We start from the raw sequence: 27,087 nt of genomic DNA, 5'->3' as shown, positions 1-27,087 counted from the left end.
ACGTTTCCACTCTTGAGAACACGTCTTCTAATTTCACGTGTGATGGAATGGAAGATGTTCATGCAGACTCCTGCTCCTGCGGGTTGCTGCCAGGAAAAGCACTCATGTGTAATTTGAGTTGTGAGCTATAAACTAGTTTTGTTTTTCTTGGAATGCCCTTTTTGCTTCAAAGTATGACTAACTATGGTTATTGGCAAACATTTTCTCGAAAATTAATAGAGTGAGCCTATTATTTTAAGGACATCTCACAATGTTTGTTGCCAATGATAAAATTTGAGCTTTCAATTAAAACTTGGAATTTTGGAAATCATATCTGCCACCAAAAGTTTGACAGCTCCTCAGTACCTAAGACTTTTCTGAAGATTTTGGTAGTGACATTAATGAATGTGATTTTTTTAATATTATAAAATGACATGTGTCAGTAAATATTTTGCAGATGACCCAATGCATGTTGCAGAATCATGCCTGGGTAAAAGTTCATTCAAAGTGTAAGATAGATTTTAATGTAAAAGCACAAAATTTCCTTGATACAATTTTAGATTTTGTGTTGCAACTAACCTTTAAGAAACTGCCACTTGTCTTATTTGGGTGTCATATCAAAAAAGAATATCTACAGTTATCTGAAAAGGATATTAAAATACTCGTCATTCTTCTAACTAAATATCTGTATGAGGCTAGATTTTCTCAATGTATTGCAACCAAAACAGTATATTGTTAAAGCTTGAATGTAGAAGTGGCTATAATAATCCAACTGTCTTCTGGTAAGCCAACTATTAAAGAAATTTGTTTAAAAAAAAAAGTAAATCTGTTGCTTATTTCATTGAATTTTGTTATTGTTTTGGAAATTATAGTTATTTTTAATAAAAATGTATTCGTGAAATAGATTTATTATATTTAAATGAGTTAATATTTGAAGATTTTCTGTTTTAATTACTAATGTGGTGAGTATCATATAGGTATAGTAGATATAAGATAGGCAGATATAGATATAACTCACATAAACAGAGGTCTTTGGAATCCTTCATGCTTTTCAAAATGTAAAGGTCCTGAGACCAAAAGGTTTGAGACCTGCTCATTGAGGATTTAAGCAATACTTCTTTAGTACGTTGAAGTACAGTAACAGAAAATATTTTTATGAATAACTGTAAGACAATCTTATTTAAAATAGTGTTCATTTAGTTGGCTCTACAATATCATGATAGTTTCATTAGCTATTTCCCTTTTTGCTGCACAAGAAAAATCTTTTCTTTTTTCTCCTTCTTTATCAATTCTCACAGCAACGCTGGGGTGAAAACAACATTGCTAGAGGCTCATTCTGAAATGGGGAGCACTGAAATTCTGGAAAAGGAGACCCCGGAAAGTCTCAGTAATGGTACCAGCAGCAACATGGAAGCAGCCAAAAGGTTGGCCAAACGCCTTTATCAACTAGACAGATTCAAAAGATCGGATGTTGCAAAGCACCTAGGCAAGAAGTACGTTCCGTCCTGAGGCCAGTGTCTGAGTGTATCCTTTTGTATGTGTGTTTTAATAGCTTCAGTTTTAATAATCAAGTCTATTATGTTTTCTTATAGCAATGAATTTAGCAAACTAGTTGCTGAAGAATATCTGAAGTTTTTTGATTTTACAGGAATGACGCTGGATCAGTCTCTCAGGTATGATTAAGCATCACTTCTGTTCTTCTTTGCCTCCAAATAATTAACTCTGAGAAAAGAAAGTAATGTGCTGGAGCTAAAATCTGATTTTATTTTTTTAAACCCACAATTACTTTGTGAATTAGCTCAGATTATGCTATAGATGTTAAATGTAATTAAAAGTGAGAAAATATTGCCACAACTAAAAGGACCCACAACTGAAATATACAACTACGTACTGGGGGGATTTGGGGAGAAAAAGCAAAAAAAAAAAAAGAGAAAATACGTCATTTTTATGAAACCACACATGACTGCATCTAGTAGATGACAGTAAAGAGTGATGGCAAAGTAAGTCTTGAGAAAAAATAGTCTGTGGGAAGGTAGTTTTCGAATGATGAATAAAGAAAAAGGCAGAGTCTATAGACTGTAGAATTATAGATTTTTTTTCCTAAGCATTTGTTTACAATAGCCAAATAACCTTTTAAGACGATACTTTGGAATTAACTCATGAATGGGATTAAAAATGAATATCAATATAAATATCAGTAGAAAGTATCTGATAGTAAACAGTAAAACTGTTTCAGGCAGTAGCACTTTTTGTTGATGTGTTCAAATGAAGGTGTCTTAAGCACACTGGCCCTCACTTCTCATCCCATATTAGACTATAAAACTCTAAGAGCAGCTGTGGGTGAAACACAGTGAGCATGTAACCTTATAGTCTCTACAAAGTGTCAGACATGGAGGAATTCTGAGATCATCTTGTGTAACCCTCTAGTTTTACAAATCAGGAAACTGAGTCCTGGGAGGTGAAGTGAGGACATTTGCATTAGAATGCACAACAGTGACTTATTCTGTGCCTCTTTGCATGAATCAAGGGTACTCATAGGTTTTCCATGAAAACAGGTAAGAGTGGAGAAAAGATCTGTGTTTCTGCTTTGCTTTCTTTGATGTGGTTCATAAAAAAAGTTATGAAAAATTAAAGTTTGATCAATAAATATAGATTAACTATAAATAAGGCAGAGAGCAACATTTTCATCATAGTAATAAGATTTATTATATGTTTTTTTCAATAGTAAGATTTCTTAGAACATTTTAAATGATTTTTTGCTTCCTGTCTCACGTTTAGGGAAATGCATCTACTTTGTCAAGTGAGGGTCATCTGGATTTATCTGTAATAGACAATACTCTTAGTGACTCTGATTTAGATTGGTGTGTGGTTCTGGGCATATTTTCTATTGTTCAAAGAAGTTTTATACATAGATTAATTTATTCCTAATTCAAGGAATAAATTAGGGTTTTATCTCCTAATTTCCTCCTTGTGTAACAAATTAATAATGTGACGATAGGCAAAATAAAATTAACAGAAATTTACTGTGCACAAGACAATATAATTGTGATTTTAACAGTGGGTCAGTGGTGATTATAATCATGTAACAAAATGAGGAAAAGATTGTTATCCATGTAGAGTTTTAAAACCCAGTCTAGGGGCTGGCCCCGTGGCCGAGTGGTTAAGTTCGTGCACTCCGCCTTTGGCGGCCCAGGGTTTCACTGGTTCAGATTCTGGGCTCGGATATGGCGCTGCTCATCAGGCCACATTGAGGTGGCATCCCACATGCCACAACTAGAAGGACCCACAACTAAAAATATACAACTATGTATTGGAGGAATTGGGGGAGAAGAAGCCTGGGGAGGGGGGAAGATTGGCAACAGTTGAAAAAAACCAGCCTATGTGGTTATGCATTTTGTCTTAAGTGCTCTTTCGTTTTTATCTGACTGATCTAAAATTGGCTACTCGACACTTAGTCATGTGGGGAAATTACTTGCCTCCCCAAAGCTTTTCTTGATGTGTTGGCCACCATATTATTGCCATGTCATCTTTTATGTTGACATTTTATAGAATTTAAATGTCAGCATGAATTTATACTGAATGGTCTTTTAGTAAGTGATTTTTTTTAAATCACTGTAGAATATCTTATTTTGTATAATTAATTTCTTATATTTGTATGAATTAACTTTAACTATCAAACATAAGGAAAACAATGACTTTTTCTAAAATTTCACTTTTTTCCTCTTAATTCCTTTTTAGGTATTTCTTTAAAGCATTTTCTCTTGTGGGAGAAACTCAAGAACGAGAGAGAGTTTTAATACACTTCTCCAATAGATATTTTTATTGTAACCCAGATACCATTGCTTCACAAGGTAATCTGATGGAAATGCTTCAATTTTTATTTATAACAAGGGTTATTTTCCTCATTATGGAAGTTACATTTCATTGTGGAAAATAGGGAAAATTATACCGAAGAAAATGAAAATCATCTGGCTATCTCAAATTAGCTAGAGACAACTCTTCTTAAAAGTTTGGTTTGCTTCCTTCTAGTCTATTTATACAACATTTAATATCAGATTAGAATTGTTAGAGTTGTTTCCCTTTCACTGTGAGGATTTTCTCATTGCCATCAGATGTTGTTTAAAAGCATCATATTTAATAACTGCATAATATTCTTTACTCTTCTTTTAGTTATCTTTACTCTAGTTTTCAGTTCCGTAGTATGACAATATGCTTTCTTTAAATTGCTCACGCTTTGTCACTCTGAGATTTTACGTGCAAAGCACATTATACTAAATGAAATGTCAGTTTTCTTATTTCTTCCTCCTCTACATCTGATCTCTAAACTTCTTGATGAAATGTGTGTGTGCTTGGTTTTGTGGTGAGTTTTGGAAACATTTACAAATCTCACTGGAGTCAGTGGTATATCTCTGGTGATTTTGTTTGATATTCGTAATAACAACACTGACTGCTGACTTGGTTTATGATTTTAATAAACTATAAGTTTATGTTTATTGTACTATTCTTAAAAAGCAACTTTAGACTTCTTAATTGTTGATGTACCGGGTGAAGAGGGATCTTTTCTCCATTTCAATTCCTACAGTATAGCAAAGTTTTTCAGGCTTTGAAGTCAAGCACATTCACTTGCAATTGGAGGAGCTTACATAAACTTACAAATTCTGGAATAAATCACTGAGATGAGATGTAATAGAAATAGTAATTCTCTCTTAGCTTCAGTATTGCCAATTAACTGGGATAAGTGTATTTGATATTGACTAAAGTGATTGTTCCGCCTGCCTCCGCCCTGCAGGTTGTAGCTGTATTAACTATCTGATTATTGAAGTCACATTCCTATCTGTAAAATGGGAGCTTGTCTTTCTTTATTACTTCTTTGACTATATTTAGACCATTTATTCACTGTCTCTTACCACTGTCAGCACTGACTAGAGAATGAAAGGGATAGAAGAGGGTTGTTCTTATTAGAATTTTCTTCAAATCTAAGAAGATGTTGACATTCCTGTGTGAAATAAGGAATATGGATTTGTGCACTCAGTTGGCTGTTGATAAGGTTATTTGAGAGCTGGCTACTGAATTTTACAAATGCTTTCAGGAGTTTGTTTTAAATATGTTTAGAATTTGTGATAATAAACTGGAACTGGAATAAACATACATAGGCATTTAGTAGCATCCACTTAGAGACATTAATAATAGAAGTCACCTACTATACTCAAAGGCATACTTTTGAAAAATAAGCTGTCTTTGATTCATGAATTCAGTCATTGCACAGGCCTTTCTGTACATGTAGCATAGATTAAGAAGATTTTTCTGCATCTGCAACTGCTGTTGTCTGCTATACTTGGATTGAGAATTGCAGGAGGAGAATGAGGGAGGAGAATTGAGGTTTGGAAATGAGAAGCTTAACTCTTAGTACTTTTTCTTTTTCTTTATATAGTAAGAAGAGAAAGTCGTGTTTCCATTTAAGTATGAGGTGATCCTTCTTGTTTGGGCAACTTTTTCCTCTGAATATTTAATTTTTTAATCTTCATAGATTATTTCAGTATTTTATTTTTGTCTGATCCATGGTATCCTGGACCAGTCAACCTAAAGAATGCGTTTAAAGGATGCCAGGAAAGAGGATAACTGTTCCTGTCTAGATGTTGTCAGCCAGAGAACTAATACCCAGTAAACAGTAGAAGGCACAAACCTTGGTTTTCTTTAATGTTTGCTTCTTTTCTACTTCATTTTCCTCTTGGAAAGTAAAAAGATTAACAGTATTAAATAATTTATTTTTATTTCCATATCTTGTGTTATAGAAAATTGAGAAAATATAAATAAAAATTATAATCTCACTATCCAGAGATGATAATCTCTTTTAATATTATATTTTCTTTTGGATGTATTTATATTTAAATGGAATCATAGTGCATATAATCTCTTTTTCATATAGTAATTTATTATGAAATATCTATTTCAACATGTAAACTTGGACAACATTTTTAATGACTTCAACATGACAGAATTGTGTTTCTGAAGGTCGGATTTACTTGTTCCCCATTGTAAACAATGTTTCTTTGGATATCCTTGTATTTTGTGTAGATCTTTCTTTCTTTAGTGTGAAGCCCTAGAAATAGATTTGCTGTGTCAAAGGGCACTATTTCAAAGCTTAAGATATGTACCATTAAATTGTCCCTTAGAGAGTTAGGAATAATTTACTTTATCACCAGTAGACTTCCACTCTGTACATTGAGGTCCTTATAATAATTTACTCTTATCTATTTTCTGTCTCCCCAAATGAGCATGATTAGTTGTGCCCTGCTGCAGGGTTGTGTTTTCATAGGTTTCTAATGTATGCTATTTTAATGATAATAAGGAGTCCAACAGGAAATAGTGAATTAATGCTTTCTTTCCTTATCCTTCTCTCTCTCCTTAGATGGGGTCCATTGCCTCACCTGTGCGATGATGCTTCTCAACACAGATCTCCACGGCCATGTAAGTGTAGGTGTGTGAAGCTTACAGAAATCCAGAATATCTTGGTCTTATCTTTGCTTTGGTGCTCACACACATTTATTCTCTGCCTCCTTTTCTCTCTCTCTCTACACGGCAGGTGGGTAAAGATAAATCTTTAGAGAAGGCAATAACTTATTTTACATGCTAACACAGAGAGTGATTTTAAGTGAGTAATTGTCTACATGTCTGGAATTGTTTTATCTGTGATGTGTGTGTCCTGTACCTTCTTTCTCCACTGGGAGGCAGAGACAGAGCTGTTACTTTTCGTTTTTTATTTTGTTTGTTTTTTGGTTCACTGTTAGGGCTGATGTACAAGGATGGAAGGAGGATGGAAGTTAGATCTGAAAATAGCAACTGTGTTTGCAGTCTTACAGTAGTGAGTGTTACGGACTCAGCCTTTTCTACACTCTGGAGCTCACTTGGTCTTTTCCCAGTTGAAATATCAAGATAATCTAATTGCCTTGTCATCTTCTGTTTAAAATATAGGATGAAGTTCTTAAATTTATAATTTTAGATAAGCTTTCATCTTTCATGGAATTCATGAAATTCATGGAATTTTAGCATTTACTTAAACTATTCATATTAGAGAAAAGGAGAATGTTTTAGTTGCTTATAGAGCAATATATATGATAGCAGAAAAATTATTTCATAGTACCCAGTCCATTTATTTTGAAGAGAAAATCAGATTTCTTGTAATTAAAGAGTCTACATCATCCCTTGATTTGCTATATGATTTACCTTACAATTTAAAAAATCACATTAAAAGAAGTGAAAGTTAGATATAAAGTTGTTCTCCTGTTCCAAAAGGCCACAAATCCCCATATTCAAATCTATGGTGCTCCTCTTTAAAAAAGGCAAAATGGAGCTGTATGGGGCCAGTAAGATGGACTGAAGGGAAAAAAAGCTTCTACTGTCAGAAAAGTGAAGAGAGGTGGTAGTGATAGAATTATAGTTTTAACACCATCTTCACAAATGTCACAATACTCAGCTGGGAAGTTCCTTTTGCAGTTCAAAAGATGTGAATTCAGAATACCTTAGTGACTTGTAGACATATGTAACGTGTGTCCAAAGATTATTTTGACAAAACATGTAGATATTTTCAGGGGACATCCTTGGGTAATAGGGCCATAATATGGCTTCTGGAAATGAAGGTACTGGGATTCCCATGGTGTGAGCCTTGAAATGAGTTTCAGAATCTAGTGTTCATCCAGCTTGTTATGGGGCTGACCAATTAATGGACTGTCCTAACCTCAGTTGTCCTGTTACCAGGGAAGCAAGTTTCTGCTGCTTTCTTCTCTGCCCATCTTATGATAACAGTTGTAACTTTGTCCCCTTCTTTTGCTCCCACTCAACTTCTCAACTTGACTTTGAGCTGAAGGAGACAATTTTGATTGTGCTTGTCCACATCTAACACTGATCTAAGCCAGTGATACCCAGCATGAGGAATCTTCTTCACATCAGATGCTTTGAGGGCCCATCCACGTAAGATAGTTGTGCATTTAGCATCTATTGACTGAGAAAATGTGTAATGATGAAAAAAACTCCAGTAACAGTTCAGTTCTTATTTAAAGATTGAGGATCTCATAGAACTTTTGTGGAAGTGGCGAGATTTTGGGGAATTTGTTTCCATGAAAAACTGAATGGCTTGTTAAAAAGCTGAGAACTACTTTAATAATACTTTCAAATAAACACGTATGTTATTAATCACAATAATTTGAAATGTAGCAGTAAATAAAGGTGTGAGGTTTATTATTTATTCAGATAACTCAGCATGCTTGATGTCCAAACAAGCCGTCGACGCCCAGTGTCGGTAGCCTACAGGTTCAGAACCACAGATCTCAGATTGTTCTTGCTCTGTCTTTGACCACTTTTGAGGAATTGAAAGGAGATTAAATGAAGCATCACACTTCTTTTTGGCAACTAGAGTATAAGAAACAGTTTATATAAATGAACAGTTTAATATTGTCTTGAGTTATGCCAATTATACATATTTAACAATTGGTTATAGTGGCAGAATTACATATAAGAGGGAGAAAATTATAAATACAAGTAAATCTCTATATCATCTTAAAAATCATGTTTTTAGTGATTATTAGTTTTCAGCTTTGTTTTTAAAAATGTGTGCTACATACTCAGGATTGTCTGTTATTCAGGTTTTATAAATTAAATTTTTTTTTATCCTTATTTACAATGCATGCTGTTACAGGTCTGTTGAATATGTACTAGCTGTCATAAGAACTAACCACATGAAAATGTGTTTCTCTTATCTTCCTCCTCTGGATTCATTTTAAAAATAAATTTTCCTTCTAGGTGGTAAGTTTTTAACCATAATTTTGGATGTAGCTTCTCTTGCATCATGATTGCCTGATTTATTGTTCCGGTGTCTGTTTGACTTATTAGCATGGCCCCTATGAAAGTGAATTGTTCAGAATATAAAGTGAATTATTTCTAATGTCTGCCCCTTTTCACTTTCTCCTTATAGTGTAAGGCCATCACCTCTTATGCCAGAATCATCCTCTTGGGGAATGACTAATAAGCCATTTTCCTTTTCTTACTTACCATCCTGTCATAATAGCAACACAAGAGCATGACCTTTCTAAGGAGTGCTGAGACAAGCTTGTCCTCATGCTTTCATGGCGGGGTGGTGGTGGGGAACATAATTTGGGAGATTAACTTCTTTTGGCTGTTCTTTCTGAATCTTTCTGGTGAGTTTTGTTTACTCTAAGGAAGGATGCATTGAAAATGCGTTGTATGGGCCTTTTTGCTTCCTGCTAATTTCTTACTAATAAAATGATAGAATGTATACTAATATAATAAGTCTAATATGGTGTTACATGTTGGAATGCCTTTCTATCTTTCTTTTTCTAATTTATTTGTCATTCAGCAAACACTTATAGTGTGTCTACTCCATTCCAAGTTCTATGCCATTTGGGTAAGGATCAGAAATGAATGAGATGTATTCATGGAGGTCAAATCTCATCTCTGGTAATGTTGGCTAGGATAACCTCCATTAGTCAGGTTTAACTGCAGAAATGGTAGCAGGTAACCTAAGTGCTGTGGTGGAAAAGCACTGGGGAGGTATTTTACTGACATGTTGGATTATAGTTAAACTTCACTAAGGAGGCTAGGAAAAAGCCAGTCTGAAGTATATGCAATATTTTTGGGAGAAATTCATTCAGATGTTATAATGATTTCACTGGAGCTAAGAATGGTGATTCTCTTCAGTACCTATTTTTTAAAAATATGAATGATTTACCATTATTTTTGCAATAGTATTGACTTGCTTTTTTACTTGTCTCCAAGTGGTTTATTCTCTTAGATTAAATAAATATTTTATAATTTTGGCACATGGCTAATTTGCTAAGTAATCTCTTTTATTTTTAAAATGCCTCTTCATCTATAAATTATATATGTAAATAAAACTTTTGCACATACAGACACATTTCTATTAAAACAAAGCCTAGAGTTTATTTTTCTCTTGCTATATTGGAACTAAGTTGTATCGAATATTATTTGAACTATTCAACAAAGAAAAGAGTTGAAAAAAATTTTTAAGCCTTGTATTCTATTGGAAATGATATGAATAAAAGGACTTTTCATGTAAGGATAGATTCAAACCTATTCCTTTCTGGACTAATCTTCAAGTGTGCTCTCTTGACTATGACTAGCTCTCTGTCCTTGGACCATGGTTGAGATTCAGTTATCCTGGCAGGATCATCATTGAGGTTGAAGCTAGGGGGCAGGGACAGGGCAACAGGCAGGGACTTCTCACCAGGGCTGGACCCTGAGCGGGGAGGAAGGTTTAGATTCAGAACTGAGTTAACTGAAGAGTGGGATAGATAGATGCAGGGTCAGGTGGCCAGTTTCACTACTACAAGTTGAAAGAGATCCATGAGACAGTGGCTGCCGGGGGTCAGGCCATGGTCGGAGGCAGTAGCCGGGACATTATTCTTAATCAAGATTTTGTGATAAAATCTACCATTTAACACTGTGGCTTGGGGTTTTTAGTAGCTATTTTACTCAAGGTGTCTCTCTGCTTTACAGTATTAGCGGGAGACAGCCCACCCAGCACACAGGCTATAAGGGAGCAGGGGTACGATTCTTCTGGAGTGGTGGTTCTGTCTGCCTCTGGCCAGCATCCTGCAGATACTTTGTCTCTGGGATGCTCAGGGCATACTGAATATCATCCTCAGCGCTCTGAGTTTAACGTATGAGGCAAGACTACTGTTTTTGGGGGGTTGGGTTGTATAGTTTGGATAAGGGGTAAAACCAAGGCTAGTACCCCGTACTGGTAGGGGGAAGAAAGAAGTCAAGGAATAAAGTAGAGGTTTTTTTGTTTTGTTTTTTTTTCTTTAACCAAATAATGTTAGAACGATACTGTGTTTGAGCTAGGTCAGAGTTCATTGTTTCCACTCTGTAAGCTGCATTGCTGATGGTGGGTTTCTAATTCTTAGATTGACTCTCCAGGGTCCTAGGAGTGCGGGTGGTGGTACAATATTTGATTTATTGTCAGAAGTGGAAAATGACTTTTATAAGAATTATTATTAAACAATTTAGGCTTTTACTTTTCATATGGTGCTATTTTATATTTCCTCCCTTAAAAGCACCACAAACCTCCATAAGGTTGATAGATAATGTCCTCAGGAAGTTTCTGTACGTGTGATTATCATTATAGTAACCAGCAGCTGTCTTCAGTGCATTTTACCTGCTGCCCTCCCTCCCTCCTGTCTCCTCTGTGGATCCCTCTTCCTGCTGTGCTGCCCTACAGCCTCGGTGCCCTCCCTTCCTCCTGTCTCCTCTGTGGATCCCTCTTCCTGCTGTGCTGCCCCACAGCCTCGGTGCCCTCCCTTCCTCCTGTCTCCTCTGTGGATCCCTCTTCCTGCTGTGCTGCCCCACAGCCTTGGTGCCCTCCCTTCCTCCTGTCTCCTCTGTGGATCCCTCTTCCTGCTGTGCTGCCCCACAGCCTCGGTGCCCTCCCTTCCTCCTGTCTCCTCTGTGGATCCCTCTTCCTGCTGTGCTGCCCTACAGCCTCGATGCCCTCCCTCCCTCCTGTCTCCTCTGTGGATCCATCTTCCTGCTGTGCTGCCCCACAGCCTCGATGCCCTCCCTTCCTCCTGTCTCCTCTGTGGATCCCTCTTCCTGCTGTGCTGCCCTGCAGCTCGATGCCCTCCCTTCCTCCTGTCTCCTCTGTGGATCCCTCTTCCTGCTGTGCTGCCCTGCAGCTCGATGCCCTCCCTTCCTCCTGTCTCCTCTGTGGATCCCTCTTCCTGCTGTGCTACCCCACAGCCTCGATGCCCTCCCTTCCTCCTGTCTCCTCTGTGGATCCCTCTTCCTGCTGTGCTGCCCCACAGCCTCGATGCCCTCCCTTCCTCCTGTCTCCTCTGTGGATCCCTCTTCCTGCTGTGCTGCCCCACAGCCTTGATGCCCGCTGCTAGGAAAGCCATCCTGGCGTTTATTCTTCTTTTCTATCTGAGCTTTACCCTGCTGTAGATTCCAGCCTTGGTCTTAATTTCATCAGGCCGCACTGCCTCCTTCCCCGGGAGTCCTCTGTTCTAGCTCCTTGTGCCCAGTCTTCTTTTCCCCTGATTGGAAGCTCCCCAGCTGCAGGGGCTTCCACCAGGCTCTCGTCCCTGGAGCTTGTGAGTGACACTGAAAGTTCACAGAATCAGGGATCTAGATTCAGAGTTTCCAAGAGTTTCTAGTGGGGGATAGAGTTTAGTTTTACTGTTAGGATTTCTGTCACCCGAGTGAGCATTTATGGAATAGCCTGAGAACCTAACCATCATCTGTGGAAATGTTTTTATAGAAAAATGTCATGATTTCAAATTTTTCAATTTAAAAATGGCCTTTAGAATATAATTCACTGTCAAATTGGCAACTACCTAGATTTTAACAGGAATCCTTGTTTAAGCATGTCAAAATTAATCATGCACTGGTGGATTTTCTTGGCTTCTATGACCCCTCAAAATGAAAACCTCCTTTCTTTTTTTCCTTTCCTACGTTTCTCCCTCCCTATCCCCACCTCTTCCTTTCTTAACTCTTTTCTTTTTTGGGAGGTAGTTCTGGTTTTTCTTTACAATAGGTTGAAACCTAGAAAACACAACACGGATAGCTTTTATCAGCCAAGTCAATAGGGCTCATTTAGGGACCTCAGATTGTTTAATTTGGACATTATTCAGTCACTACATCCCTTCTTACCGTTAGGAGTTTTCCTCATTTGAATAAGCTCATTGGTAGAAGATGATAAAGGAAAGCAGGTGAAACTCTATGAAGTCAGTTTTTGCTCTTCCTTTCTTCCTGCAAATGATTTGGGGAGCGATGAATTGAGGATGGTGATTGGAACCTCCGACCTCGAACCCCATTATGTAATTTAATGCCTGTCCTTCTATGACAATCAAGTGAGAAGTCGAGTTGAGTTGGTCTTTTTAATTTGATAATGAGGTCAGTGTCTTTTCCTTTATCTTCTCAAATTTTAGAGCAAACACTTTCTATGAAGTAGTGAGAGAATCTGCTACAATACTTCTCAAACTTTATGGTTTCAGGATCCCCGTATACTCTTAAAAGTTTTTAAGGACTCCAAAGAGCTTTTGTTTATACCTATTAATATTTACCATATTAGACACTAAAATGGGTAAGATTTAAAAATACCTATTTATTAAATCATTTAAAAATAGCATTAAGTAAACTCGTTAAATGAATAAAATACTTTTTATGAACAATAATTGTACTTAGAAAAACAAAAAATTAGTAAAAAAAAGTATTTAAAATTTTTTGCAAATCTATTTCAGATTTGGTTAAATAGAAGACAGCTAGATTCTCTGCTTCTGCATTTAGTCTGTTCCAGTATATCACAAGTCATGTAGCCTCTAGAAGACTCCACACTGTAACTTGTGAGAGAAAGAGAGTAAAAACCGTTTTTAGCCTTATTATAAAAATAGATTTGCCCTCACAGACACCTTCAACACGATCCGGGAACCACACTTTGAGAATCACTGTGTTGCATGCAGTATTCCTTTTCAGTTGTCATATATTTTTTTTTTTCTTTATGCCACTTCTGGTTCCTTTTTCAACAGCAATGTATTACACAAGTGGTAGGAAAAATTTCGGTAATATTTCAGATATCCCTGAAGTTGAACTTTTAACACTTACATTAGTTCTGTGATTGGGGTTTATGAAAGAACACTTTGAATATCACAGCTATAGCTTCCTGGTTTGGAAATTTAGATAGGATCCTGCTTTGCCCACTGATCATGTATATAAAAAAATGGACACCTGAGGGCAGCATAACACAATTAAGCTTATTTGATAGAGAAGCATGCAAAACAAAAGCAAAATATAGGAGCTTTTAGCAGAGCTACAGAACTGAAGTAATTACCAAATCAGTAGTATGCTTTTTCACCATTTATCGTAACATGTTAGAGGAGGTGGAATTGTCATGTGGGAGGGTATGCCTGCTGTGTTTTTAATATCCTAAGATTTATAAGCCAGATTTTACCAATGGATCATGAGAGCTTTTACCTTCTCCTAAAACGTTTCTACAAAGCTTCCAGACTACACTGTTAAAAATGAAAAATTTTAGGATTATTTTATCTAATTCTTCAACGTCTAGGTCCGAGTATATGCTGTAGTCTGCTTTCTTGATGAATACTTAACTGAGACAGCTGGCCCTGTTAGCAGCTTTCTCTTAGGACTGAGTTTAGGTTAGGCCTTGGCTAGAGCTTGGTGGGAGGTTCCATTCCCCAGGTTGTCAGGGAAGTCATACTCAAAGCAGAGTCTTGGTCAACTTCTGCTGAGTTTTGGACTGTAGCTTATATGGTTTCTAGATGACTCTGTTAAGAATGAAACTCTTTCTCCATCTTAACTTTCCCCCTTTGCTCTCATTGTTACCAGTAAAATTGGGAGCTGATTATCTGCTGGGCTGGGAAGAAATGCCATAACTTTAGCAAAGGGAAAATCTGAAATTAGGCATGCTAATTTCATGCCTACTGCTAATTAGACGTGAGGATGCCTAATCTATTTGTGTGGTCACTCATGATGTCATCCTCAATACCACTACTACCTCTTTCCAGTTTTCTTTTATACTGGAGTTGGCAAAGTATGATCCACAGGCAAAATCCAGCTGACAGCCTCTTTTTGTAAGTAAAGTTTTATTGGAACACAGCCACACCCATTTGTTTACATCTTCATACTAAAATGACAAAGTTGAGGGGCCGCCCGGTGGTGCAGCGGTTAAGTTCGCACGTTCTGCTTTGGTGGCTTGGGGTTTGCTGGTTTGAATCCCGGGTGCAGACCTATGCACCACTGTGGCAGGTGTCCCACATAAAATAGAGGCAGATGGGCATGGATGTTAGCTCAGGGCCAGTCTTCCTCAGCAAAAAGAGGAGGATTGGTGGCAGATGTTAGCTCAAGGCTAATCTTCCTCAGAAACAAAGAAATAAAATAAAAACAATGACAAAGTTGAATAGTTGTAACAAAGACCTTATGGTCTGTAAAGTCTAAAATATTTCCTTTCTGGTTCTTTACAGAAATTTACAGAATTTATCTCTTCCAGACTATTGCCCTTAGTCCATGAAACCTTCTACTTCCTCCCCCAAACATAGTAGGGTGAAGTTGAAGATGATCCTTCTACTTAACATTCTAGGTGGGAATGTGTTAAAAACATACCTGAGTTAAGTTTTTCAGAAATGATAAATTCATCAAAGAATTGCTCTCTAAAAGGCATTTAATATATCTTTAAAAGAAAATGTAGAAAACAGCTTTCTTTTGTATTGTAAGAAAATATATTTGAAAATGGCAATATTATCATTTTGGAGAATAGCCTTAAATTTGTCTGAAGATGTGAACACTCAGTCTAGGGTTTTTGACTTTTTGATGAATATTTTCTCTCATTAAGGATAGTACCTGTTTGGCTCACAAGATTTCGGCCTGTCCGGTATTTTGAGATTTCAAATAAAATTCTTACTTTTTGTGGATTTTCTATTTTGTGTTATCTTTTTAGGTTTGATTATTAAGGTAATGATCCAGAGATTCATATTCATTGAGCATCTGATTTGGTTGGAAATGTTGCATTCATTTCAAGGGACAGTTTCCATGCTTCTCAGTGCATAAGGAGGCCTGTTCAGATCTCCATGCTGTGCTCCTTCAACGGGAAGGAGTTCGGAGTATGAGACAGTGCTGTGAAAGCACTGCCCTGGCATGCAGCTGCCAGCATTTGTTTCAGAACAGGGCTAATTTGTTCCAAAGTTATCAGTCAGTTTGAGAAGAAAATGCATAGAAGCATGACGATGTGAGTTTCCCTTTGCTGCCTGTGAATCCCTGAGATACAGAGTCGATGCTTAGAGCTAGCTTTGTTCAGGGGACAGCGTTTGTCTGAATAATAGTATTTCAGAATAATTGAGACAATCTGGTATAACAAGGAGAAAACAATCCACATATCATAAGGAGTGTTTCTTGATGATAAAAACTTTACTTCATTTTACTTTTACTCCCCCATAAAATGGTATAAAAACTTGGGGAATGTTTAAATATATATCTCAGTAAGGTGCAAAATGGACTGATCTGACCCTTTGCTTTGCTCCTAAACCTTAGCTAGAGGAATTACCAGTGAGTCAGAGCAGCTCAGTAAATGGCAGATATAAACAAACTCAACTAATCAAGTATTCAAGAGGCTGTTGGGCGTCTTCGGCCCATAGAAAGCCATGTATCGTGGTTATCTTTATTCCTTCCCTGCATTGGTCAGACAAATTTTGGTACAATGTATTGGGTGATTGCACTGATGCTTCCTTACTGTGAAGGACCCAGAATTTTTAAATTGTTTTTTGTTGGTTTGAATTTACATATCCGTTTTCCCTCTAATTGCTACTTTCCTTATGGCTGTTTCAAAGCCTGTGTGAGTCAAATTGGTATCTTTATATTAATGTAGGCAATGCTAGGGTCACTGTGAAACTATAGAAAAGGCAAGGCCAAATAAGCTAGTAAATAAAATAAATCTGAATTTGGAACGAGGTATGATTTTATAAATGAAAATAACTTTGGGGCCTTTACTATTGTTTTTAAATGTTATAAAACATAATTATTGTTAGTTAAATGATGAAAGTTTTATTTACGCCTTACAGTAGAAATTCATGTCTTAAAGTAGCATTTTTGACCTAGTGATCTTTAAATATTGCTCATGAGTCTTCCAAAAGAATTTTGAAAAAACTATCCTTTCTTCCAGTTTAAGTAATAATCTAAATTTTTTTAGTGTAAGTTTAAGTAATTAAAACTTAGAAAAAGAGAGCTTTTCATGTGGACATTATTGATATTAAAAAATAGTCTTTCGTTAGAATCTAAAGATCATAGTGAGGAAGAAGCATTTCCAAATGACAGTAAGTACTTCTGAAAATCTGCTCCTCCAAAAAACAGTAAGAACACTGGCAAAAAAAGACCAAAATCAACAGTTTCAGAACTCTGGAAATTAACCAGAGGCTTGCAACAACCTAAAGAGTGTTTATTGAAGAAAAAACAACCAGCTGAATTTCCATGAGTCAGAAGCTTTGTGTGGTGTCTTCACTTGCCCTGTTGCCATCCTCCTCTCCCCATCTCTACAGTGATCTTGAAAACCGACAGCCTCACAGTCACAGTAGCTATGCAGACAGAAGCCTAGCATCCACTGGAGTGGGCAGTTTGGAGATCCTCCAAAAGCTCCATTCCCAGGGAATTGTCTGGCAACTCCCTGGAAAATCCTCACTCACAGGCCTTGCCTCTCTTTGATTTGACTCTGTGCTCATTCAGTGAAAATAGTCTTTTCTCCAGAGCATGTGGCTATAGTTCAGCATTACTGCTGCTTGAGGTGGTGGTGACAGTTGGGGCAACAAGAGACTGACCAAAAATATTAAGAGGAAAAGCTGAGAAATAAGGCATATAAAAGGGCTTTTGTAAGCTTTGACATATTCTTGGAAATTTTTGTCTGCATGCCTGGGGAAAACCTGAGAAGGCCTTAAGCTCTCACCTCTATCTGACCTTGAGATTCTGCTCAAGCAGAAAGTGAAGACTAAGACAGACTTGTAAACTGCCTCCTGGAGCACTGAAAATATGCCTCAGCATGCACATAGAACCTCATGGCAAAGGCTTGGGTACTTACTGGTTCAAGGCATTTACGGAAATCTTTGTCCAACAATAAGCTGACTACTAAGCTAGCGGAGCAGAGACTTCAGTGGCCACACACAACAAAGAATGTAGGCTTTACAGAATTAGTGTTGGAAAAGCCACTAAACAAGCAATACAGTGACAACAAACAGCTGGGGACGGGGAGCAATCTGATTTACAGAGTTGCCATATAACTTTTCCACAAATAATTATGAAACTTGCAAAGAAACAGGAAAGTATGGCCCATACACAGTGAAAGATAGCTGTCAATAGAAACTGTCCCTGAGGAAATCCTGACATTGGACTTAAAAGATTAGAAAAATGGATTAAAAATATCTGTGTCCTGTCTACAGAAGACTTACCTTAGATTCACAGGTAAATAGGTTGAAAGTAAAAGAATGGAAAAAGAAGTACTGTGCAAATAGTAACTGAAAGAGAGCTGGTGTGGCTATATTAATATCAACAAAATATACTTTAAGACCAAAATTACTACAGACAAAGACATTTTATGATGATAAAAGGGTCAATCCATCAAGAGGATATAACAATTCTAATCAGTATAGGCACTTAATAATGCAGCCCGTAAATACATGGATAAACAACTGATGAATGGAAGGGACATTATGCACCCAATATTGGAGCACCTAAATATATAAAGCAAGTACTAACAACTAAAAGGAGAAATGAACAGCAATACAACATTTGGGAGTTTAATACCCAACTTCCTCCAATGGATAGATTAATAAGGAAACAGATGTGAATGGTACTGTGGACCAAGTGGACCCTACAGACATATACAGAATGTATTCCATCCAACAACAGCAGAATACACATTCTTTTCAAGTACCCATGGGACATTTTCTAGGATAGGTCATGTTAGGCCACAAAACAAGTCTCAACAAATTGAAGATAATAAAAATTATATCAAGTATCTTTTCTGACCACAAAGGTATGAAACTAGAAATCAATAACAGGAGGAAAGCTGGAAAATTCACCAATATGTGGAAATTAAAGAACACATTTTTGAACAACCAATGGATCAAAGAAGAAGTCAAAAGGGACATTAAAAAGACCCCTTGAGACAATAAAAAATGGAAACAGAATATACCAAAACTTATGGGATGTAGCAAAAGCAGTTCTAAGAGGATGCTATAGCTGTAAGTGCGTATGTCAAGAAAAAAGAAAGATCTCAAATAAACAACCTAACATTACACCTCAAGGAACTAGAAGAGGAAGAACAAACTAAGCCCGAAGTTAGCAGAAGGAAGGAAATAAAGATTAGAGCTAAAATAAGAGCAGAAATAAATGAAATACAAATAGAAAATCAATAGAAAAGATTAACAAAACTAAGAGTAGATTCTTTGAAGAGATAGACAAAATTGACAAACTTTTAGCTAGACTAACCAAGAAAAAAAGAGTACTCAAATAAATAAAATTATAAATGAAAGAGGAGACATTACAACAGATACCACAGAAATACAAAGAATTATGAGACTGTTATAAACAATTATACACCAACAAATTGGACAACCTAGAAGAAATGGATAAATTCCTAGAAACATACAGTCTACCAAGAAATGGAAAACCTGAATAGATGAATAACCAGGTGATTAAATCAGTATCATAAACCTCTCAACAAAGATCAGCTTAGCACCAGATGGTTTCACTGGTGAATTCAAAGATTTATCCATTTCTTCTAGGTTGTCCAATTTAAAGAAGGATGTTTCAGCATACACAAATCAGTGAATGTGATACATCACGTTAATAGAATGAAAGATAAAAATCATATAATCATCTCAAGAGATACAGAAAAAGCATTTGACAAAATGCAATATCCTTTCATGATAAATTGTCAGTCCTTCTCAGATTTCTCCAAAAATTCAAGAGGAGGAGGAAACGCTTTCAAACTCATTTTATGAGGCCAGCATAACCCTGATACCAAAGCCAAGTGAGGACACTACAAGAAAAGAAAATCACAGGCCACTGAATATAGATGCAAAAATCCTTGACAAAATACTAGCAAACCGAATTCAACAGCACATTAAAAGAATCATACCCCATGATCAAGTGGGATTCATCCCTAGGGGGCAAGGACAAAGCTAGATGCATCACACTTCCAGATTTCAAACTATTCTGCAAAACTGTAGTAATCAAAACAGTATGGTACTGGCATAAAAACGTAGACCAATGGAACAGAATTGAGAACCCAGAAATGAATCCACACATATACTATCAACTAATATTTGACATGGGAGCAGCCAAGAATACTCGATGGGGAAAAGACAATCTCTTCAATAAATGGTGTTGGGAAAACTGGATATCCATATGCAAAAGAAGAAAACTGGACCACTGTCTTTTACACCATACACAAAAATAAACTCAAAATGGTTTAAAGACATGAACATGAAATCTGAAACCACAATACTCCTAGAAGAATATGTAGCAGGTAAGCTCCTTAACACCAGACTTGGCGATGATCTTTTAGGATTTGACAGTAAAAGCAAAAGCAACAAAAGCAAAAATAAACAAATAGGACCACATCAAACTAAAAAGCTTCTGCACAGCAAAGGAAGCCATCAACAAAATGAAAAGGCAACCTATGGAATGGGAGAAAACATTTGTAAATCATATATCTGATAAGGGATTAATAGACAAAATATATAAAGAACTCATACAACTCAACAGCAATACTACTAATAATAATCTGATTTAAAAGTGGGCAAAGGAATTGAATTTTTCCAAGGAAGATATGCAAATGGGCAACAGGTGCGTGAAAAGATACTTACCATCACTAGTCATCGGGAAACTGCAAATCAAAAGTACAGTGAGATAGCATCTGTTAGAATACCCGTTGTCAAAAAGACAAGAATTAAAAACTGCTGGCAAGGGTGTGAAGAAAAGGGAACCTTTGTGCACTGTTGGTGGGAAGGAAAATTAGTACATGAATTATGTAAAACAGTATGGAGGTTCCTCAGAATTAAAATAGAAGTACCATATGATCCAGCAATCCTACTTCTGGATATACATTCAAAAGAAAGGAAATCACTATCTCTAAGAGATACTTGCACCTTCCTGTTCCTTGCAGCATTATTTACAACAGCCAAGGCATGGAAGCAACCTAAGTGTCTGTTGATGGAAGAATGGGTAAAGAGAATGTGATATATCTATATGTATATATATCTATATCTACACACATACATAAATACATACATATACACACACAATGGAATATTATTCAGCCATAAAAAAGAAAAAATTCTGCCATTTGTGACAATATGGATGAACCTTGGGGGTATTATGCTAGTGAAATGTCAGAAAGAGAAAGGCAGATATTGTATGATCTCACTTACAATGGAATCTAAAAAAACCAAATTTGTAGAAACAGAAAGCAGATTGGTGGTTGCCAGGGTCAAGTGTGTGGGAGGGGAATAGGTGAAGGTTGTCAAAGGGTACAAACTTTTAGTTATAAGATCCATTAGTTCTGGGGATGTAATGTACAGCATGATGACAATAATTAACAATACTGTATTTTGTAATTTTTTTTTTTTTTACTGAGGAAGATTTGCCCTGATTTAACATCTGATGTCAATCCTCCTGCTTTCTTTTTTGCTTGAGGAAAACGAATCCCAAGCTAACATCTCTGCCATTCTTCCTCTATTTTATATGTAGGACACTTCCACAGCATGGCTAGTGAGTGGAACGGGTCCATGCCTGGGATCTGAACCTGAGAACCCAGGCTGCCAAAGTGGAGCGCACTGAATTTTAACCACTCAGCCCCAGGGCTGGGCCCTGTATTGTATTTTTGAAAATTGTTAAGAGAATAGATTTTTAGTGGTGGGCCAGTTGTGCAATGGATAATGCATCTGACTATGGGTCAGAAGAGAATAGATTTTAAAAGTTCTCACCACAAAAATAATTGTAAATATGTGAAGTAATTTATGTGTTAAGCTTATTGTGGCAGTCATTTTGCAGTGTCTACATATATCAAATCATTATGTTGTACATCTTAAACTTACACAATGTTATATGTCAATTGTATCTCAATAAAGTTGGGAGAAAAGGAAAGACCCGACTCATAGAATTAGCAGATTGGTGATTGCCAGGGACTGTGTTGTAAGTTGCTAAGATAGTAAATAGGAAATTTATTACCCCCCCTCCCACACACACACACAAAAGGTAACTATGTGAGGTGATGGATATGCTAACTAACGTCATTGTGGTAATCATTTCACTGTGTATGCACACACATATCAAATCGTCATGTTGGACGCCTTAAACTTACCCAGTGTTATATGTCAATTATATCTCAGTAAATCTGGGAAAAAAGAATTGAAGGGAGAAATAGACAATTCAACAATAATAGTTTGTGACTTTAATACCCTACTTGCAATTATGCTTAGAATGACTACACAGAATATCAACAAAGAGATAGAAGACTTGGAGAACACTATAAACCAACTAAATCTAACAGACGTCTATAGCACAGTCCATCCAACAACAGCAGAATATGTATTTTTTGCAAGTACAAATAGAACATTCTCCAGGAAGGGACGTAAAACAAGTCTCAATAAATTGAAAAGGTGTGAAAATATACAAAGTATGTTCACTGAGTACAATGGAATAAAATTAGAAATCATTAACAGAATGAAATTTGTGGAAATTGAACAACACATTCCTAAATAACCTAGGGTCAAAGATGAAATTCACAAGGGAAATTAAAAAAATACTTTGAGATGCGTAAAAATGAAAACAGCATAAAACTTATGAGATGCAGCTAAAGCAGTGCTAAGAGGCCATTTTGTTGCTATAAATGCCTATATTAAAAAAAGAATAATCTCAAAACAATAACCTAACCTTCCAGTATGAGAAACAAAAATAAAGCAAGCTACACCCAAAGGAAGCAGAAGGAAGGAAATAATATAGAGCAGAAATAAAGGAAATAGAGATAGAAAAACAATAGAGAAGCGTTTTATTGAAACCTGAAGTTTATTCTTTGAAAAGATCAACAACATTGACATGTGGCTAGCTACACTGACCATGAAAAAAGAAGACTCAATATTAAAAACAGTAATGAAAGAGGGGACACTACTATTACCTTACAGATATAGAAAGGAGTATAAGTGAATACTATCAACAGTTGTATGTTAATAAATTAGATCACCTAGTGAAATGGACAAATTCCTAGAAAGTAAAAACTACTGCAACTGAGTCGAGAAGAAATAGAAAATCCTAATAGACCTATAGCCTAGTAAGGAAATTGAATCAGTAGAAAGAAAAACTTCCCACAAAGAAAAACCCAAGACCAGATGACTTCACTTGTGAATTGTACCAGACATTTAAAAAAATTTTAATATAAATCCTTCACAAAATCTTGAGAAAAAATAAGAGGAGGGAACCCTTCCCAAAGTATTCTTTGAAAATAGTATTACCCTGAAACCATGACCAGACACAGCAATCACAAGAAAACCAGTATCCCTTAAGAATATCTCTTGTGACTATTGACACAAAAATCCTTAAAAAAAAAAAAAACAAAAAACCTGACCCAGCAACATACAAAAAGGATTATACATCCTGACCATTTGAGATTTATTCCAGGAGAGCAAGATTGGTTCAACACATGAAAATCAATCCAATATACTCTATTAATGGAATAAAAGAGAAAAACTACATGATCATCTCAGTAAAGACAGAAAAAGGATTTGCCAAAATCCAACATCATTTCATGATTAAAAAGAACACATGTAATAAACCAGGAATAAAAGGCAATTTCCTCAGTCTGAAAGAGAACATCTTCGAAAATCTCATAGCTAACATTGTACTTAGTGGTGAGAGGTGGAAAATTATCCCACAGATCAGGAACAAGACAAGATGTCTGCTCTTGCCACTTGTATGTAACTTGTTGAAGATTTTTGGCAAAGTAATTGGATAAGAAAAGGAAATAAAAAGCATCAAGATTATAAAGGAATAAGTAAAATTATCTCTGTTTGCAGAAGACCTGATTTTGTTTATGGAAAACCTTGAGAAATCTGTGAAAGGAAAATAAAAACTCTATTAGAATAAAAAAAAAAAAAGTTCAGCAAAGCTGCGGAATAAAAGTTGAATATACAAGGGCCAGCCGTGTGGCCGAGTGGTTAAGTTTGTGTGCTCCCCTTCTGTGGCCCAGGGTTTCGCTGGTTCGGATCCTGGGTGCAGACATGGCACCACTCATCAGGCCATGTTGAGGCGGCGTCCCACGTGCCACAACTAGAAGGACCCACAAGTAAAATATACAACTATGTACTGGGGGGATTTGGGGAGAAAAAAGCAAAAAAAAAATAAAAAAGATTGGCAAAAGATGTTAGCTCAGGTGGCAGTCTTTAGCAAAAATATAAATAAAAGTTGAATGTACAAAGATCAATTGTATTTCTATATACTGACAATGAACAATATGAAAATGAAATTCATTTCGTTTACAATAGCATCAGAAACAATAAGATACTTAAGGATAAACTGAACAAAGTAAGATCAATGCGTTGACACTGAAAACTATAAAACATTGTTGAAAGAAACCAGAAAGTGGAAAGTTATTCCATGGTGATGGATTGGAATACTTAGATTAAAATGGCACGCTCTCCAAAGTGATCTTCAGATTCAACACAATCACTGTCAAAATCCCACTTGGACTTTTTTTTTTTTCCCGGAAATTGATAAGCTAATCCTGAAATTCATGTGGAAATGCAAAGGACCCCTGAACAACCAAAACAAACCAGAGAAGGAGAAACAAATTGGAGGCTTACACTTCTCGATTTCAAAACTTACTACAAAACATTACTGAAAGAAGACACAAATAAATGGAAAGGCTTACCATGTTCTTAGATTGGAAGATGATATTGTTAAGATGTCTATACTACCCAAAGTGATCTACAGATTAAATACAATCCTTATCAAAATTCCAATGACATTTTTTGTAGAAATAGAAAAATTCATCCTAAAATTCGTACGGAATCTCAAGGGACTGTAAATAGCCTAAACAACTTTGGAAAGAAGAACAAAATTGGAAGACTCATACTTTCTGATTTCAAAACATATTACAAAGGCTGCAATAATCAGAAGAGGCATAAAGACAGGCAAATAGACCAATGGAGTAGAGTACAGCACCCAACAATAAACCCTTGCATCTATGGTGTAGTGATCTTCAGTAGGGGAGCCAAGACCACTCATTGGGAAATGACAGTCTCTTCAACAAACGGTGTTGGGAATAAATGATATCCACAAGCGAGACAATGATGTTGGACCCTTATGCCATGTAAAAAATTAACTCAGAATATGAAACCTAAAACTATAAAGCTCCTAGAAGAAACCTTCATGACATTGGACTTGGCAATGATTTCTTGGATATGACACTCAAATCACAGGCAACAAAAACAAAAATAGACATGGGATTACATCAAACTTACAAATTTTTGTATATCAAAGGACACAGTCAACCCAGTGAAATGGAAACCTATAGAATGGGAGAAAATATTTGCAAATCATATATGATGAAGAGTTAGTATCCAGAATATGTAACAAACTCCTGGAAATCTACAACAAAAAAAATCAACCCAATTTAAAAGTAGGTAAAGGACTTGAATAGACATTTCTCTGATGATGGTATATACAAATAACCAACAAGCATATGAAAAGATGCTCGACATTCACTAATCATCAGAGAAAATGCCAGTTTAACTACAATGAGATATCACTTCAAACTCATTAGGATGGCTACTATAAAAAAAACCCAGAAAATATCAAGTGTGGTGAGTATGTGGCAAAACTGAAACACTTGTACAGTGTTGGTGGGATTGTAAAATAGTGCAGTCCTGTGGAAAATAATATGGAGGTTCCTCAAAAAATTAGAAATAGAAATACCACATGATGCAACTATCCCATTTCTGTGTCAATCCGAAAGAATTGAAAGCACAAGCTCAAAGAAATATTGCACACCTCTGTTCATAGCAGTACTATGCACAATAGCTAAGAAGTGGAGCAACCAAAATGTCCATCAGCAGATGCATGGATGAACAAAAATGTGGTGTAGACATATAATGAAATATTTATTCAGTCTTAAGAAACAAGGAAATTCTGATAGATGCTACAACATGGATGAACTTTGAGGGCATTTTGTTACGTGAAATAAGCCAGTTATTACAAGAAAATAATTGGTGATTCCACTTATATGAAATATCTGAAGTAGTCAAATTCATAGAACAGAAAGTAGAATGATGGTTACCAGAGGCTAGGGGGAAGGGGAAAAGGGAAGTTGTCTTTTAATGAGTATAGAGTTTACAATTTGCAAGATGAAAAAGTTCTGGACATAAATTTCACAACAGCGTGATTATACTTAACACTGAACTGTACACTTAGAAATGGTTAAGATGGTAAATTTTTTATGCATTTTTTTAACCACAATAAAAAATGCAAATACGAAGACAACTTACTACAAAGCTACAGGAATCAAGAGAATATTGTACTGGCATCAAACCAGACATCTAGATCCATGCAATAGAATTGAGATTCAGAAGTAAACCTTCCATTTATGGTCGGTTGATTTTTGACGAGGATGCTGAGACTGGAGGAAAGAATAGCCTTTTCAACAAACGGTGCTGGGACAACTGGATAGCCACGTGCAAAAGAGTGAAGTTACATTTGTGTTTCTTACCCTGTGCAAAAATGAATGCAACAATGCATCGAATATCTAAATGTAAGAGCTAATGCTATAAAACTCTTAGAAAACATAGGAGTAAATCTTTGTGACCTTGGATTAAACAGTAATGTTTTACACGTGACACCAAAATCATAAGTAACCAAAGGAAAAAAATAGATAAATTGGATTTCATCTAGATTAAAAGCTTTTTGTGCTTCAAAGAACACCATGAAGAAAGTGAAAAGACAACCCCCAGAATGAGGGAAAATATTTGCAAATTATCTACTGAGAAGGAGCTTATATCCAGAATATATGAAGAACTCTTACAACTCAACAATAAAAAGACAATAAGAAAAGGGCAAAGGATTTGAATAGGCGTTTCCCCAAAGAATATATACAAATAGCCAATAAGTGCGTGAAAAGATGCTGAACATCATTAGTCCTTAGGGAGATGCAAATCAAAACCAGAAGATACCAGTTCACACCCAGTAGGATGGCTAAAATGAAAAGGGTAGGTAAGTGTGGGTGAGGATGTAAAGAAATTGAAACTCTCATACACTTGTCATGAGACTGCAAACTGGTGTGGCTAGTTTGAAAAACATTCTGGCAGTTCCTCAAATGATTAAGCACAGAGTTACCCTATGACCTAGCAATCCCACTATTGAGCTGCGTACGTAGGAGGAATGAAAACGTATGTCTACACAAAAACTTGCACTCAAATACTTACAGCAACATTATTCAATAATCAAAATGTGGAAACAGACCAAATATCCATCAACTTCTAAATGGATAAACAGAATTTGGTACATTCATACAATGGAATGTTATTT

General features: G+C 36.2%; 1 protein-coding gene across 24 annotated transcripts in view; it reads left to right on the top strand.

The window, feature by feature from the left end:
* PSD3 (pleckstrin and Sec7 domain containing 3) overlaps positions 1–27,087 on the top strand; it is a 646,842-nt gene that overhangs the window by 379,247 nt on the left and 240,508 nt on the right. For all 24 annotated transcript variants that reach the window (XM_070253277.1, XM_070253287.1, XM_070253276.1 and 21 more), the window contains 4 exons: positions 1,278–1,472; positions 1,572–1,652; positions 3,718–3,830; positions 6,389–6,447. In XM_070253277.1, coding sequence (XP_070109378.1) covers positions 1,278–1,472; positions 1,572–1,652; positions 3,718–3,830; positions 6,389–6,447 — 448 coding nt within the window. The remainder of the gene's footprint in view (positions 1–1,277; positions 1,473–1,571; positions 1,653–3,717; positions 3,831–6,388; positions 6,448–27,087) is intronic.

Source organism: Equus caballus, chromosome 27 (assembly GCF_041296265.1).
Source record: "Equus caballus isolate H_3958 breed thoroughbred chromosome 27, TB-T2T, whole genome shotgun sequence".
NCBI lineage: Eukaryota > Metazoa > Chordata > Mammalia > Perissodactyla > Equidae > Equus > Equus caballus.
Note: the sequence above shows the minus strand (reverse complement) of the source record. Positions and strands in the feature narration are given on the sequence as shown.